Source organism: Nicotiana tomentosiformis, chromosome 1, assembly GCF_000390325.3.
Source record: "Nicotiana tomentosiformis chromosome 1, ASM39032v3, whole genome shotgun sequence".
NCBI classification, from domain to species: Eukaryota; Viridiplantae; Streptophyta; class Magnoliopsida; order Solanales; family Solanaceae; genus Nicotiana; species Nicotiana tomentosiformis.
In genome coordinates, this window is record NC_090812.1 from 27,896,285 (window position 1) to 27,911,253 (window position 14,969).

The 14,969-nt window shown below is 36.0% G+C and overlaps 1 protein-coding gene across 1 annotated transcript; it reads left to right on the top strand.

Moving 5' to 3' along the window:
• Nucleotides 1-776: 776 nt before the first annotated feature.
• On the top strand, nucleotides 777-12,236 carry LOC104108647 (protein SEMI-ROLLED LEAF 2). Its single transcript, XM_009617728.4, has 20 exons — nucleotides 777-930; nucleotides 1,422-1,560; nucleotides 2,190-2,264; nucleotides 2,382-2,497; nucleotides 3,066-3,180; nucleotides 3,849-3,977; nucleotides 4,181-4,228; nucleotides 5,245-5,432; nucleotides 5,570-5,766; nucleotides 6,251-6,534; nucleotides 6,610-6,759; nucleotides 7,032-7,421; nucleotides 7,520-7,669; nucleotides 7,823-7,901; nucleotides 7,985-8,109; nucleotides 8,511-8,702; nucleotides 8,841-8,981; nucleotides 9,190-9,333; nucleotides 11,410-11,616; nucleotides 11,850-12,236. Exons 2-20 carry the CDS (start codon nucleotides 1,426-1,428, stop codon nucleotides 11,964-11,966), a joined length of 2,982 nt encoding a protein of 993 aa, XP_009616023.1. The 5' UTR covers nucleotides 777-930; nucleotides 1,422-1,425; the 3' UTR covers nucleotides 11,967-12,236.
• Nucleotides 12,237-14,969: the final 2,733 nt, after the last annotated feature.

The window sequence follows — 14,969 nt, forward strand, 5'->3', positions numbered from 1 at the left end:
TAGGATATTAATGTATAAATATTTTTTATTATTTTTAGGATAACTTTCTAATATATAGTGACTTTAGGGGTGAATGCTTTTATATTTGTTGAATGATTTTAATACATTTAACTTATATTAAAAGAATTAAGTACTTTTAAATTTTATTTTTATATTTTATTTAAATAAAAAAAAATTTCATTATTGCCTGTAATAATAAATTTTTAAGATTATTTATTTACTTATAATATTAACTATTAAGTAAATCTATTCATGTCCTTATTCGTAATTTGATACTTAAAAGCACTTTTTGAAAAATTTGGCTAAACACAAATTATTGCTCAAAAGTGCTTTTCATTAGCCAAACACAAACTGCTTCTCTTCAAAAATACTTTTTTCATAAGTATTTTTGAAAAAAATACTTTTCAAAATAAGCTGATTTCTCCGACTTGGCCAAATAGGCTATTAATATAAGACCATAGAAAAAAAAAAAAAAAACTAAAAGTGGAAAATTATTCCAAAGAAAATTAAAAACAGAAGGACGAAAATAAAAAATAAAGTACTTTTTTTTGGTAGGGAAAAATAAAGTATTTAAGGACCTTTGTTCAAAGAGGTGACAGACAAAAGACAAAAGCAAGTCTCTTTTAAGTGACCTGACAATCACGTGATCTCTTCTGTGCCTACTCTTCTAGTACTGGTCTTGGATTCTTGAACCCACCCACCCCATTAATCCCTCCCCCCCCCCAACAGCAAGCCCATGCTATTGTTTCCTCGTTTAAAGATTTATTCCTTAAAATCCACGCGCTCACTTTTTTTATTGTCTCTTTTCTTGCTTTTTCCAACATTTGATTCTTTCTTTCTTTCTTCACTCCTCATTAGCTCCTCTCAAAGTTGAAACCTTAATTGGAGTTTGAGTTTCTTCACTCCCCAGATCTCCTTCTGTAGTTGAAGGTATGTTAATCTTACTTGTTTAGTAATATTGTGTTGTGTATTCTTCCTTGTAATTCTTGATATGGCCCTTTCCTGGGTTAATGAAGTTGAAATTTTCTCTCTTCTTAGGTTACTGCTTATTTTTAACTCTTGGTGTTATTTTTCTTGGAAAATTTTTGTGCACATTCTTGAGGTTGTTGATCATTAGCCTAGCCTGTTGGTTTTTTGTTTTCTTTGCATTCTTTTGGTATCATTGTGGGCTTTCAATTCTTGTTTATGTATACATGATTACCTCTTCTCTGTTTTGTAATTAATGATCTTGGTTTTCACCCTTTTAACCTCTGAACTTTTATTGCCCTTTCTGGTTGGTTGGATGATTTTTCTTAACTGCATTTTGGTTTTGGCTTGAGTTTTAAGTTGTTCTATGTATGTTGCTAATCTTGGGTATGTTGGGTTCTGTTGTTCTTCCTGTATCACTGAGAAAATTTACTTGTTTTTTCTGAAACTTGAAGGAAAATGGGGTTTATTTCACGGAAATTATTCCCAGCATGTGGGAACATGTGCATCTGCTGTCCTGCTATGAGGTCTCGATCTCGACAACCCGTGAAGCGTTATAAGAAATTGCTAGCTGAAATCTTCCCTAAAACCCCAGTAAGTACATTCAATTTAGTTTTCTTGAGGTCTAACTAGGGTCTTTATTTCTTTTAGTTGTGTTTTCATCTATCTGTCCAATTGCTTGCATTCTAAAAGTGGAAGCAGGTGACTTGGAAAATTGAGTTTTCATGGTTATATCACATGGAGTTTACTCCTTCATAGGAGTAGAAGTCAAACACTGATCCTCTGAACGACTATTAGACATTTGTGTTCCAATGTCTGATGCCGTCTTCCAATATTAGTTTTGTACCTAGACTGCTTTGTTATGCTTGAGAAGAGCAGATGGACCCAAGTCCAAAAATATCCTGAGTGGTGGCTTGCTTAAGTGCAACAACAACAACAACCCAGTATAATCCCACTAGTGGGGTCTGGGTAGGGTAGTGTGTACGCAGACCTTACCCCTACCATGAGGTCGACAGGCTGTTTTCAATAGACCCTCGGCATCCTTCCCTCCAAGAACTCCCCACCTTGCTCTTGGGGTGACTCGAACTCACAACCTCTTGGTTGGAAGTGGAGGTTGCTTACCATAGAGCAACCCCTCTTGTCTGGCAATCTGGCAATCATGAATCTGTTTTTTTGTACTTGTGATAGCCAACAGTACATTACTCTGCATCTTGTGAATGCAGGATGGTTCGCCTAATGATAGGAAAATAGTGAAATTATGCGAATATGCAGCAAAAAATCCTTTCAGAATCCCAAAGGTATTGACTTTCTCTCTGCTTGTGAATTTAAACTTTACATATAGCATGGAAAAAATGATGCTTAAATATATGAAAAATATTGCATCCTTTAAAGATGTTGTGGTTTTCCTTGTTCAGATTGCAAAGTATCTTGAAGAAAGATGCCACAAAGAACTGCGAAGTGAGCACATTAAGTTTATCAATGTTATTGCTGAGGTGTACAATAAGTTGCTCTGCATGTGCAAAGAACAAATGTGAGTTATTATTGTGCATATATATAAAAACCTTGATGAATTATAAGAGTTTAAATCCCAAAATATTCTCTTGTATTACTATCCCGAATATGCTAGAGTGAAATTTAACCCTTTCTTCTTTATCCAACCTTACTACGTTTTAGCCATGATTTCCCACTATCGCTCTTTAATTTCTTGATGCACTTTTTCAGTTAAGGTGTAGCAACTTACCTTCGGAATAAATAACTTAAAAGAGCAGATAAGGTGTGCTACAATTTCTAATCTGATATTAGTTATCATTAATTGAGCTTCCTTACCGCCGAGATGTTGCATTTTATCAATAATCACAGGTTCACATAATACTTACCATCTAACTAGTTGCATATTAATTCCAACCATCAATAGGCTAGCCTGTCGTTAAGTCTGTATGATAGTTGATAAACTAACTGGTAGAGTGATTCTATTATGTAATGGTTGAGATTCTCTTGGTTTGTGAGATCATCATATTTTGTGAAATGAAGTCAAGTTGGAGTAAGCTTCCATTTTATCTTCTAGGGATGTAATATACTACCAATATTTGTATCTGCAGGGCATGTTTTGCTGCTAGCCTTTTAGACATGGTTGTTGAACTGCTGGATGACTCTAAGAGAGATGCTATCAGGATTATTGGTTGCCAGACTCTGACCAGATTTATTTACAGTCAGGTGATTAATGAAAATATTGATGAATGCAGCTATGTCTAATGTCAATTTCTCTGTTGGGGTTGCAATCTGCAGATGTAATGAGTAGTTGATTAACATAAATACCTTATACAATTCAATGAGATGTAAAAGAAACGTTCTTGAACATGTCTAATTGGGTATTCTTCCCACTGCGGTGTCCTGGTTGATGAAAGAAGTGTTGCACGATTTAATTCACTTTAAAAGCTTCTACTAGCTCCAAAAGCGGTACTTGGTATTTTCATAGTCTAGTTATAGTCATTTTATGGATTGATAGTTTATTTGTCCTGTTTGATTCACCTCGATATGAAGCACTACTGCTAAACTTTGTTATTTTAGTAGTGAAAACTTGTGTTATTGAAGCTAAAGCATATAACAATATGTTTGGGTTTGTCTTAGTTGTCTAGATGAGTGTCCTACTTTAATTTTCCTGTGTGAAGAGTCACTTCTAACCATATTGTATTTGTTATCTAAGATTTGTATCTTGTCCATTTTAGATCAACTTGTTTGTAGAATCTTTTTTCCCCAAGAATCTTTTATGTAGTATTACTGCTTCCTAATTATAGTATACCCGGAGTCATTCTACACCGAAAGAAGATTGCCGTTAGGTTTTTTGATGTGTAAAATTACTTACCATCTTCTTCTGGAAGCAGGTAGATGGAACATACACGTATAACATAGAAACTTTGGTTCCCAAAGTATGTTCATTGGCAAGGGAGACTGGTGAAGAACATCAGAAGTGCAGCTTGAGGGCATCAAGTTTGCAGTGTCTTTCTGCCATGGTATTTTGGAGTTACTTTTTATGGTTGGAGTTGAAAACATTGTTTTAACAATGGGTTTGTTATTTTGGCAACATTTTGCCTCTTTTGAGAACGTTTTTTTTTTTAGAATGATTTGGCGACATTATACCTCATACAAGTTTGCTGAATGTTTAGTTGGATCTGAGCAGTTGATTCCATCTGAGCAGTTGATTCCACCTTTGCAGGTTTGGTTCATGGCGGAGTTCTCTCATATATTTGCTGATTTTGATGAGGTTAAGAGCTCTCTCTCTCTCTCTCTCTCTCTCTCTCTCTCTCTCATACAACATGTTCTAGTTCCTTATAATTAAGTTAGTGCTTCCCTCTTGATAATTTTGAAATGGTTATGGATTCTTCATTTGCCAGACATATTTCATGACTCTCACAGTGATTTGCTACTAAGTTCCTATGATAGACTGATATGTTGTGGATAACATTGTAAATCTTTCCCCCCACCTTGGATGTGGTCCTAGCGAGTCCTCCCTATCCGTTCTCGTTTGTCTTTCAAGCTGATCTGACATAAGTTCTTCATGGCCATCGACTTTCAAGTGAAATATTGGACCAGTAAATGAAATGATATAACGAACTCAACTAAGCCTGTATAAGCTCGAAGCTGATCTGTGTACTTATTGAACAAAACAAACTCGTGCTTATTGTATAGCTCTATGAAATGAGCTGAGCTCGGTAGATCAGTTCAGCTCGTGCCCCTTTCCTATTTTCCTTTGGTGAATACGAAAGGTCCACATAGGAAAATGATTATTTCTATTTACCTTATGAATGCCATTTTATTCCAAAAAAAAAAATGAAGAAAAAACTTAAGAAATTGAAGTTTAAACAAACTAACGGATGACTAGCTTCATTAATAAAACTCGAACTCGGCACCGGGTTATCAAAAAATAAACTCGAACTCGAGCTGAGCTCGGCTCATTTGTCTAAACACGCAGAGTTTAGCTTGAGCATGAGCTTCAAGAGATTTACTCGAGTTAAGCTCCTTGGCTCATATGCTAGTTGTGCCAGGCTTTTCTGTGCTTGTACTTGTAGCATTAGCCAAACCAAGTTCGAACCTCTAGAAATCAGCTAGGGTTGGCTCATTTATAGCTCAAGGAAAGTTGTCTTGTTTTCTCATTCCAGTTGGTAATTCTAGATTCGCTGACTTGGAAATATCTTAGTTATGGATGTTTTCTTCTAATTATGGTTTGTTAACAATTGACAGTTACTAGACGTCATTGAAGTTCTTTATCAACTTGTGCAGATTGTTCATGTTACTCTGGATAACTATGAGCCTGAAATCCATAATGAAGACTTTGAAAGAGGGGAGGCACACCACAATTGGGTGGATGAAGTAGTTAGATCTGAAGGAAGAGCTGTTGGTACTGAATATGGTCCTTGCCACATAATTAGACCCCGGCCTGATAAGAAAGATCCGTCTTTATTAACAAGGTTGGCGCCGTTAAATCCAGCAAAAGTTGTCTTCCTTGCCAGATAACTGCAACTGCCGCCAATGAGTTGATATTTGTTTTTAATCAATTTATCTGCTTTCCTTTCTTTTTCTTTCTAACTCAGATTTTTATCTACAGAGAAGAAATTGAAACACCAAAAGTGTGGGCTCAAATATGTCTGGAAAAGATGGCTGATTTGGCCAAAGAAAGCAGTACAATGCGCCGGGTGTTAGATCCAATGTTTGTCCATTTTGACCATGGGAGGCACTGGGCTTCCCCACATGGGTTGGCTGTGATGGCTCTTTCTGATATGATCTACCTTGTGGAAAGTTCAGGTAATCCACCAATACACTGCGTCTTGAACCTGCTGTCATTATCCCTAGTGCTCCCAGTTTCGACGTGCCTGCGTTTTACAACTTTTCCTTTTTCTTTGTCCTCATGATTAAGATTCTTGATAGTCGGAATTTGCCCATCAATCTATACTTGTATAACCATATGTCATGTCACTGTAAAGATGTTATTTCTTTGATGGTTTCCACACTGCATTCCTGCTAACAAAAGTTGCTACATCTTCTCTGCAACCTGTATTTTCCTTACTGTGTCTTGAAAAGAAGGTGAATAACAAAAGGACTGTATATTTAGTATATTGCTAAAACTGGTGGGTCATAGGTCTGGTATCTGTTATGTCATCATGAAATGCTTTGCCATGACATTAAATTTCTTGTAGTCATAATAATTCTACTGGACATTGATGGCGCAAATATTGGAATTGACTTGATAGCATCTAAATGTTTTCTTAATGCTTGTGGTTCTTCTCAGGGAATCAACAACTGATATTAACTGGTGTAATTCGGCATTTAGACCACAAAAATGTGGCACATGATCCTCAAACGATGTCTTATGTCATCCAAACTGCTACTGCTTTGGCTCGACTCATCAGATTAGGAGCTAGGCTCTCAGATGTACGGTTTGTCAGTGACTTGTGCAGACACTTGCGTAAAAGCCTTCAAGCAACTGTTGAATCGGTTCAAGAGCAAGAGCTAAACTTCAATCTTGCACTTCAGACATCCATTGAAGAATGCTTCCTAGAAACTGCAAAAGGGGTAATTTATGTTAATGAATGAAGGATATGATAGGCATTTGTATTTCTTGATATTAACAGATTTTTTCCCTCTTAGATTGTTGATGCACGACCACTGTTTGATATGATGGCAATGATGCTGGAGAAGTTGCCATCTCTTAAAGTGGTTGCCAGGGCTACAATGGGGTCCTTGATCATTCTTGCTCATATGATCTCATTAGCATCTGTCGTTTCACGATGCCAGCAGGTAAGAAATCGCTAGCTTTTGTCATCAGATGTTTTGGGTCCTCTTAGATGGCTGGCTAGTATGTGTACACGAAAATATGTTTCCTCCACTTGAGCTTTAATTGCACATTTTCTTATCTTTTAATGAAAACTAATACGTGATGTTGGAAAAGCTTGAAAATGCAATGGGCAAGAAAATTCCCGTTGATGAATTGAAGTATGTGTTCATCTTCTATATCATTTGCTTTTGAAACTGGGTTTATTTTGTATTTAACTATCTTTTAATTCTTTTAGGTGTTCCCTGAAGAGCTATTTGTTCAGCTACTGAAAGTGACATTGCATCCGGATGTCGAAATTCGTATTGGAGGACACCACATCTTTTCTGTTCTCCTAATTCCAAGTTCGAACCATATTAGACATGACATAGCCAACCATACAAGGAAATGGAATGCCAATGGCACATCTACGTTTGTGTCAATTACCGCTCTACTTGAGAAGCTTCGAAAGGAAAAGGATTCAATTAAGTTGAAGGATGGGTCTGGTAGTCATGATGATTTGAAGGAGAGAGACATTGTTGATGAAGAACGGAATAAGGGTTGGGTCCTCAAGAATTCTCCAAAATTTCAAAATATTAGTTCTATGATTGATTGCACAGCTATATCAGTTGGTAGCTTGAATGAGGGTGTAAGTACTTTAGTGATATCACATTTGTATTGTAGTTTTTTTTTCATTCCCGCTAATTTTTGGCCCAACTGAACCTTGCTTTTTACTGGTTAACACAGGAACCATACATTCTGAAGTTAAACAAGGATCAAATTGTCCAGTTGCTGTCAGCCCTCTGGACGCAAGCCAACATGCCAGATAATTTACCTGCAAATATTGAAGCTATAACTCAGTCATTCTGCTTAACGCTTATTTCATCACGTGTTAGGGTGCGCATTCAGATTATAATAACTCATTTATTATGCATGTTAGTTTGGGTGGATACACGTTGCATTTTGTAGACCCCCAAACAGCCATTTGCTTTCTCTAAGCATCTTCCTTTCTAAACTATGCTCATGATTCTTAATCTTCTATTGTTGCAGAAAACCCACAATAACTTAATGGTCTGCTTTTGTCAGCTTCCCCTATCACTTATGAAGTTATCCGTGGACCCTAATAATGGTGAGGAACTGCACTGTAGTTTTCCAACTAGTAACGAACTCATTATTGTCTGGTAAAATTACCTTGTGAATATCTTCTTTCAGGGTCGCTGCCTCCAGCATACCAACGTTCGCTTCTTGTGTTATCAGCTGCAATGTTAGCATTTACAGCGAAGATTTATCAGATAACTGACCTGAATGTTTTGCTCGAATCATTACGGGGTTGTGGTGTGAGTAATCTTTATGATAAACTTTTCATAAGCTTCATTCTCAAAGTCACATCTACATTTTCTGTTACTTGGAAAAAGTAATGCAAACAAGGGGTCTTATCTTGCCTTTTCATTATAAGACTCATAACAGGTAGGATATTCACAACATTATGCAAATAGAATAAACTATTTTTCTGTGTTGGACAAGTTATGATTGCAACTCTATGGAAATAGAAGAAACTGTTTTTCTGTTGTTGAACAAGTTATGATTGCAACAACATTGAAGTAGAAGAAACTCTCTTCTGTTGCGGAACAAGTTACAGAAAAGGATGTTTCATCTCTATTAACATGTTGCTTAACAAGTTTGTTGTAGCTTTAGCATATTGTACGTATTAATTGCTGCTAATTCCCTTCATGTTCAGGTTGATCCTTTTCTGGGTATCAATGATGATTATCAAGTATACCTGAAGCCTCAGGCAGATGTGGGTGCATATTGTTCTGCAGCTGATAATGAAGCAGCTGTATTATCATTATCAGAATTGCGGAGCAAAATTCATGAGTGCCACGAGATAATAAAGGATACCTTAGTTAAAAGCTTGTCTAGCATTGCAGAGGTACTAGCTGTCTTAAAAATATTATGCATACTACTAAAAAATATTTCAACTAACCTCCTCTCCCCAGTCCTAAAAAGGAAAGAAATTGCGAAATGGATTTATTTAGGTCCTTACTTATTCTCTTGTGGTGTGCCTTAGGTTGAGGCAGATGACATATTCAAGCAGCTATCAGAGGATTTCACTCCTGATGATACTTTCATATTTTGTCTGCAATCAATGGTTGACATGGATCATGTCCAAATAGGATCACACTCCAGAGATTCACCTTCATTTGATGGGGTATGCTCATCAAGCATTCACATGTTTCTTTGTGATGTGACAACGGTGGTGGATTAGCATTCATCGTGATACTTGTTGCTACATGAATCTCTCCATATTATTCTCTAGTTTTTAGTGGCAGTGTCTGCTGCCACTTTTCTTATTGTTAATATATGCTCTCATCTCCCTGAATCACAACCATTTTTATGTTTGTCGCGTTTTACTGCAGGATTTTTCTCCAAATTCATTTGTAGAGGATGACAAAGTAAGTGAATCCTCAATTGCTGACATCGCCAGATTCATTCCCAAAATTCCTATGTCTCCGTCCCCTTCAATGACTCATGTTGTGAGCATTGGACAGCTTCTTGAATCGGTAATATTCCCTCAACCCCTTATCTTTGTCCTCAAACATGCATCTGTCTATTTGCCTTTGTGTACTCCTATGGATGAGCTTGCTTGTCGAAGTAGAATATAGTCTAGCCAAAAGGAAAAAATTATTAATTATAAACAAGATTAGGGAGGTGTGACTAATAGTTGATTTGCCTGTTTCTGATAGACTATCTCCATTTTGTAAATGAGAGTGTAAACTCTTTCAAAGAAAAGGAAAGTCTTCATTAAAAGAATTACAATGTTAGGGAGGTGTGACTAATAGTTAATTTGGCTGTTTCTCACAGGTGATCTCCATAATAGTAAATTAAAGTAAACTATTTTTTTTTAAAAAAAGGAAAATGTCTTTAATAAAAAAATTACATAATGAAGTAGCTTAGGGCTGTGCATAATTTGGTAAATACCGAATTACCGCACCGAAACCGAAAATTTTGGTATTCGGTATGGTATTTGGTTTAAGTTTTAAAAAAAATTGGTATTAGATATGATATTTGGTATTTTAAAATAAAATACCGAAATACCGATACCGTACCGAAATATATATTATATTACACAATACACATTTTTATTAATTATTACATAAGTAAACTATTTTTTTTTAAAAAAGGAAAATGTCTTTAATAAAAAAATTACATAATGAAGTAGCTTAGGGCTGTGCATAATTTGGTAAATACCGAATTACCGCACCGAAACCGAAAATTTTGGTATTCGGTATGGTATTTGGTTTAAGTTTTAAAATAAATTGGTATTAGGTATGATATTTGGTATTTTAAAATAAAATACCGAAATACCGATACCGTACCGAAATATATATTATATTACACAATACACATTTTATTAATTATTACATAAATATAAGAAATCTAAAATTTTACTTTCCTTTATTCTCTAAGTTCATTAATTAACTCTAAGCAAGTAACAAGATATTTCCTAAGTTTTCTCTCTCTAGGTTGGTATTTGCTGGTTTTGGACAAAACTTTTGTCAACAAACGTTTTTAGTTTTGTATTTTTGAGTACTTTAATTAAGAATATTACCGTCTATGACTCTATGCACTAGTTAGTATTCAAACCGAATAAACCGAAGTTACCGAAACGAGAAAAACCAAACCAACGAATTTAATTAGGTACGGTACTGAAATAGCATTTTACGAAACCGAATGCCGAAAATACCGAACCGAAATGTCTAAATACCGTACCGACCGACGAACACCCTTAAAGTAGCTAGCTATCTGCAACAGTATCTGTCAAATACTCCTGCTTCTGATTTTAGGTGATGCTAAATGCACTTTTCTGCAAATGGATTTCACCTTTATTGCAATAAAAAATTTAGTGTATTTTGCATTTGTAGTTCTCTCTCTCTCTCTCTCTCTCTCTCTCTCTGCGTGCGCACACTATAAAATTTAGAAAACTTGTCTATCAATTCATATTTTGATCCAATGGTCAATATCTAGCCTATATTGAACGTCAAGTCTGTGTCAGAAATTGCACAAGAAGAATGCAATGTTAATTAGTGGGAGTAAAAATATTAACATGATAGACGTATTATCCTTCTTATTTAGTGCAACATCCTACGAAATGAGAAAATGCGAGTTTAAAGCTGAAACAAAATAGTTAAATATCTGCTCAGTATGGGCCATTAGTTCTTGTATTTGCCAGCGGGCTTGCATTTGAAAATTGTTCATAAAGTTAGCTTGATATTTTGCATCTCCTGTCGAGTTAAAGAGATGGATTACAGCTCCTTAATATTATGCTAGGTGGTCTTGCCCAGTTTCAGACATAAAAACAGTTTTGCGCTTCTTCCATTGTTTGACAAGGACAAGTTCTGCTCCCTGATTGGAATCTTTTATTTATGACTGCTCGTGGTGTTTTGCCGTAATATTATTTAGTTAGGTTGTATAAAGAATTGAATCTGGACACGCATAAAACTTAGTTTTGGTTAGTCCAAATGATGAGAGCAGACAGATCACAAACATAATGATTATTAGGGGGTTTAAGAGCAAATGGACCAGTCAATCAAACAGCATCTCTTTTGTTGTTCCTTGAGTTGGTTTTGTGTTTTCAGGCACTCGAGGTGGCTGGTCAAGTAGCTGGTTCATCTGTCTCAACTTCACCGCTTCCATATGATACCATTGCTGGTCAATGTGAATCTCTTGGCACTGACACAAGAAAGAAACTCTCTAATTGGCTAGCTCATGAAAATCGCTGTGCGAATGCAGCTGGCATGGCATATCCGGCCTTCCCAACAAATGGGCCATCAGCAGTCGCGAAGGTGATACTACGTTAACCGTCTTCTAACTAAATCTTCATGTTTTTGAATCCCGTGACACTTGTGTATGCTTGGAAACTTTGAGCACAAATGTGTTCTCATATAATTTTTTATCAGTTTCGAAACTTATGTTTACTGGAAATATTAATAAAAAGATGTCCTGGTGTAGAAGTTGCCTACTTGCATTTGATATCCATATGGCATGTTTTATCATTCACAACTTGTGTTTGCTGCAGATACTTGAAGAAGATGGAACTTTTAGGGGACCTCCGCTGTCAAAGGAACCATGGTTAGCACTTAGGCTACCTCCTGCAAGTCCTTTTGATAACTTCCTTAGAGCAGCTAGAGGTTAGATGCACGCAACCGGTCTGTTTAGTAGTAAATGACAAGTAGCTAGTGGTGACTAGTAGGTTTAGCTCAGTCTTTTGTTTACTTCTAACCGTGGAGCTGCCACGCCTGAATGGGTGCTCTTTGTGTAACTAAGTTTACTGAATCATTGTTGTAAAGTGCAGTATTACTAGCGCATTTCTCGCTGTATGTAGTTCTAACTTATGTTATTATGTAACTGGCTTTAAGACTGCAGCTTGTCAAAAAAAAAAAAATTCCCCTGCTTTCTGGTGCTAGATTATGTATTGCCTGGACTAGGGACACATCACACATGTTCATGTCCTCTATTTAGTCATTATTTCAATGTAGTATAGTATACAGGAATGCTCAAACGTCACTCTTCGTGCTCATCATTAGTAGTCATTATCCATTAATTACTGTCTATTTCACTCAAAATTTCGTAAAGAGCCAACTCATAATTGCTAGGAAATCCTCATATATAAAAGAATGACATATAACCAATGCATGTACTTCTGCCAATTATCATTGTGTCTAAATGATAATACCGAAATGATTGAAATTTCAACTATATATATGATATCTTTAAGGTTCAGGCAACAACTTCGAGATTCGTATCTAACATGTCCAAGTCATGAAAGATGTAAACTGCTAACCATAGAATAACAATTTCTTTATTAAAGAAATAAGCAAAGCAAATTAGACAGGATAATACAATGCTGTTAGTGCAAAGAATATTGTAGTAACGTGCACGATGTGATAATATGGAAACCTGAAGTATGACAAATGGCAAATGCTACCAACTTTATAAATCTGCAATGATTTTATTGTATGCACGTACTCTCAACCATTAAGATACCTTTGACTTTGACAAACAAATGTCGTGCTGTCCTTAAGGACCTTACCGTTGTATTTATTTCGTGGGTATGAATAAAATTTGAGAAATAATGGAAATGAAGTTCTTCTCTTGTATTTTTCTGCTGTTAAGTCTCCATTGTTATTGCTATAACAGATCAGAAGCTAGCGTACAACGTTTTGTGTTCGGCGATACCGTAGTTGACACAGGCAACAACAACTGGTTTCACACGCTAGCTAAAGAGAACATCTTACAACATGGGAAGAATTTCGAGGGAGGAAAGCCCAATGGCAGATTTTGTGATGGAAAAGTAAATCTAAACTAAGTCATTTACACGAAACGGGTTAGATGTGGCAATTAGGGGAATTGGGTCAAACTGAGTGTGTTAAAACGGGTAACTCAATAATCGGGCCATGCTATGACTAGCTCAAAGTTTGCTTGGGTCAGTAAGTTACACGAGTCAAGATGGATCAAATAACAAGCTTAACTCGTCCAACATGACCTAAGCTCCCCCTCCTTTTTTTAAATTTTCTTTTTTATTTAAAAAAAAATGTAAAACCTACTCATATATAAGTTTTCTTAAATTAGCACCTTAACTTCTTCCAATCTTACATAACTCCCCATCTCAAATTTTGATTTTTGGATGCTTGATTTGGGGTTGCATTTTGACCCACTGGTTTACATGATTTTGATCCAATATTATACTTTGAGTTGGTTGGAGTAGTTGCTAAAAAATGAGTTGATTTTGCCACCTCTTTTCGAAACGGTAGATTACGAGTTTCAGTTTTATAAAAGTAACAGTTTCTAGCTTTATATTTGTTATAATAGTGGAAGAACTTGGAATAAAGGAGCTCCTGCATACAGGGGCGACTCTAAGGCTTTGGGTAGTGAGGTCATTGCCTCCAAATTTATATATTTTAAATTCTTATTATTATTGTTACTATTATATATTATATAATTTATATAATTAATTAGAATAAAAAAGTGTTACAGTATATTTTTTATTACTCGATTGAGATTATTTTATACAATAAATTTATAAATTATGATAATTTTCTTCCCTCATTAATTAGTATATTTGACAAGAGTGGGTTGCTCTAGAGGTGAGCACCGCCAATTTCCAACCAAGATGTTGTGAGTTCGAGTCACCCCAAGAGCAAGGCGGGGAGTTCTTGGAGGGAGGGAGCCGGAGGTCTATCAGAAACAGCCTCTCTACTCTAGGGTAGGAGTAAGGTCTGCGTACAAACTACCCTTCCCAGATCCCACTAGTGGGATTATACTGGGATTAAGGGCCTCCGAATATGGTTTCGCCTTAGGCCCCGAGATCTGTTGAGCCGCAGCTTCCATATCTTGATCCAAGACTGCAAGCTAATTAAGGATCTCATAACTGGAGTTTGCTTTGCTTCAGCATATGATCCACAAACAAACGCTTTCTTGGTATATTTTCCTTTTCCTTTTTCTTCAAAGAATAAATGTGAGGGGTTGTCTTTTTCTATAGTTTTATTGATCTTTTTCCCTGATTGATGAAAATGCAGCCGGTTTTATCAATTCCAAAACAGTTAGAGTTGTTGGAGAAGTTAGAGCTTTAGAAATTCTAAGAAACAGACTTTTTATAGTAATCACCGGCCAGATTGACATTCAATTTAATCCAGCGTCATGTTTTATCTAGTTGAATCCACTAAAATGTAACTGTTTAATATATCTTTGCTATTTGAATTTTTCTTTTTGAAAGGGCGTGTACAAGTTGGGGTGGTGTATTTGGTGTAGCACCAATTGGATGCTTGCCATTTTACACAAGGAGGAGTTCAAAGGAAATGTGTGGATTCTCTTAATCGCAAAGCATACTCGTTCAACAACAAGCTCTCTACGGAGATAAACTCTGTTGTTAACACATTTCCTGACGCTAAAATGGTCTACATTGACTTGTACAAATTTCATCCTTGATCTAATCAACAACCCTACAAAATATGGTAAGTACTATGGCACCCATTTAATTTGTTAATCTTAAATACTAAACTACCTCTACTCTTCTATAGCCAGCTACTACTTGACAGGAATTTTTGTGAACTATTAATCCTAGTAGCTAATCGTTACACAAAGTTTAATTTCATTTTATTTGATTTGCCGTGGCAGGTTACAAGATTGCAGAAAATGG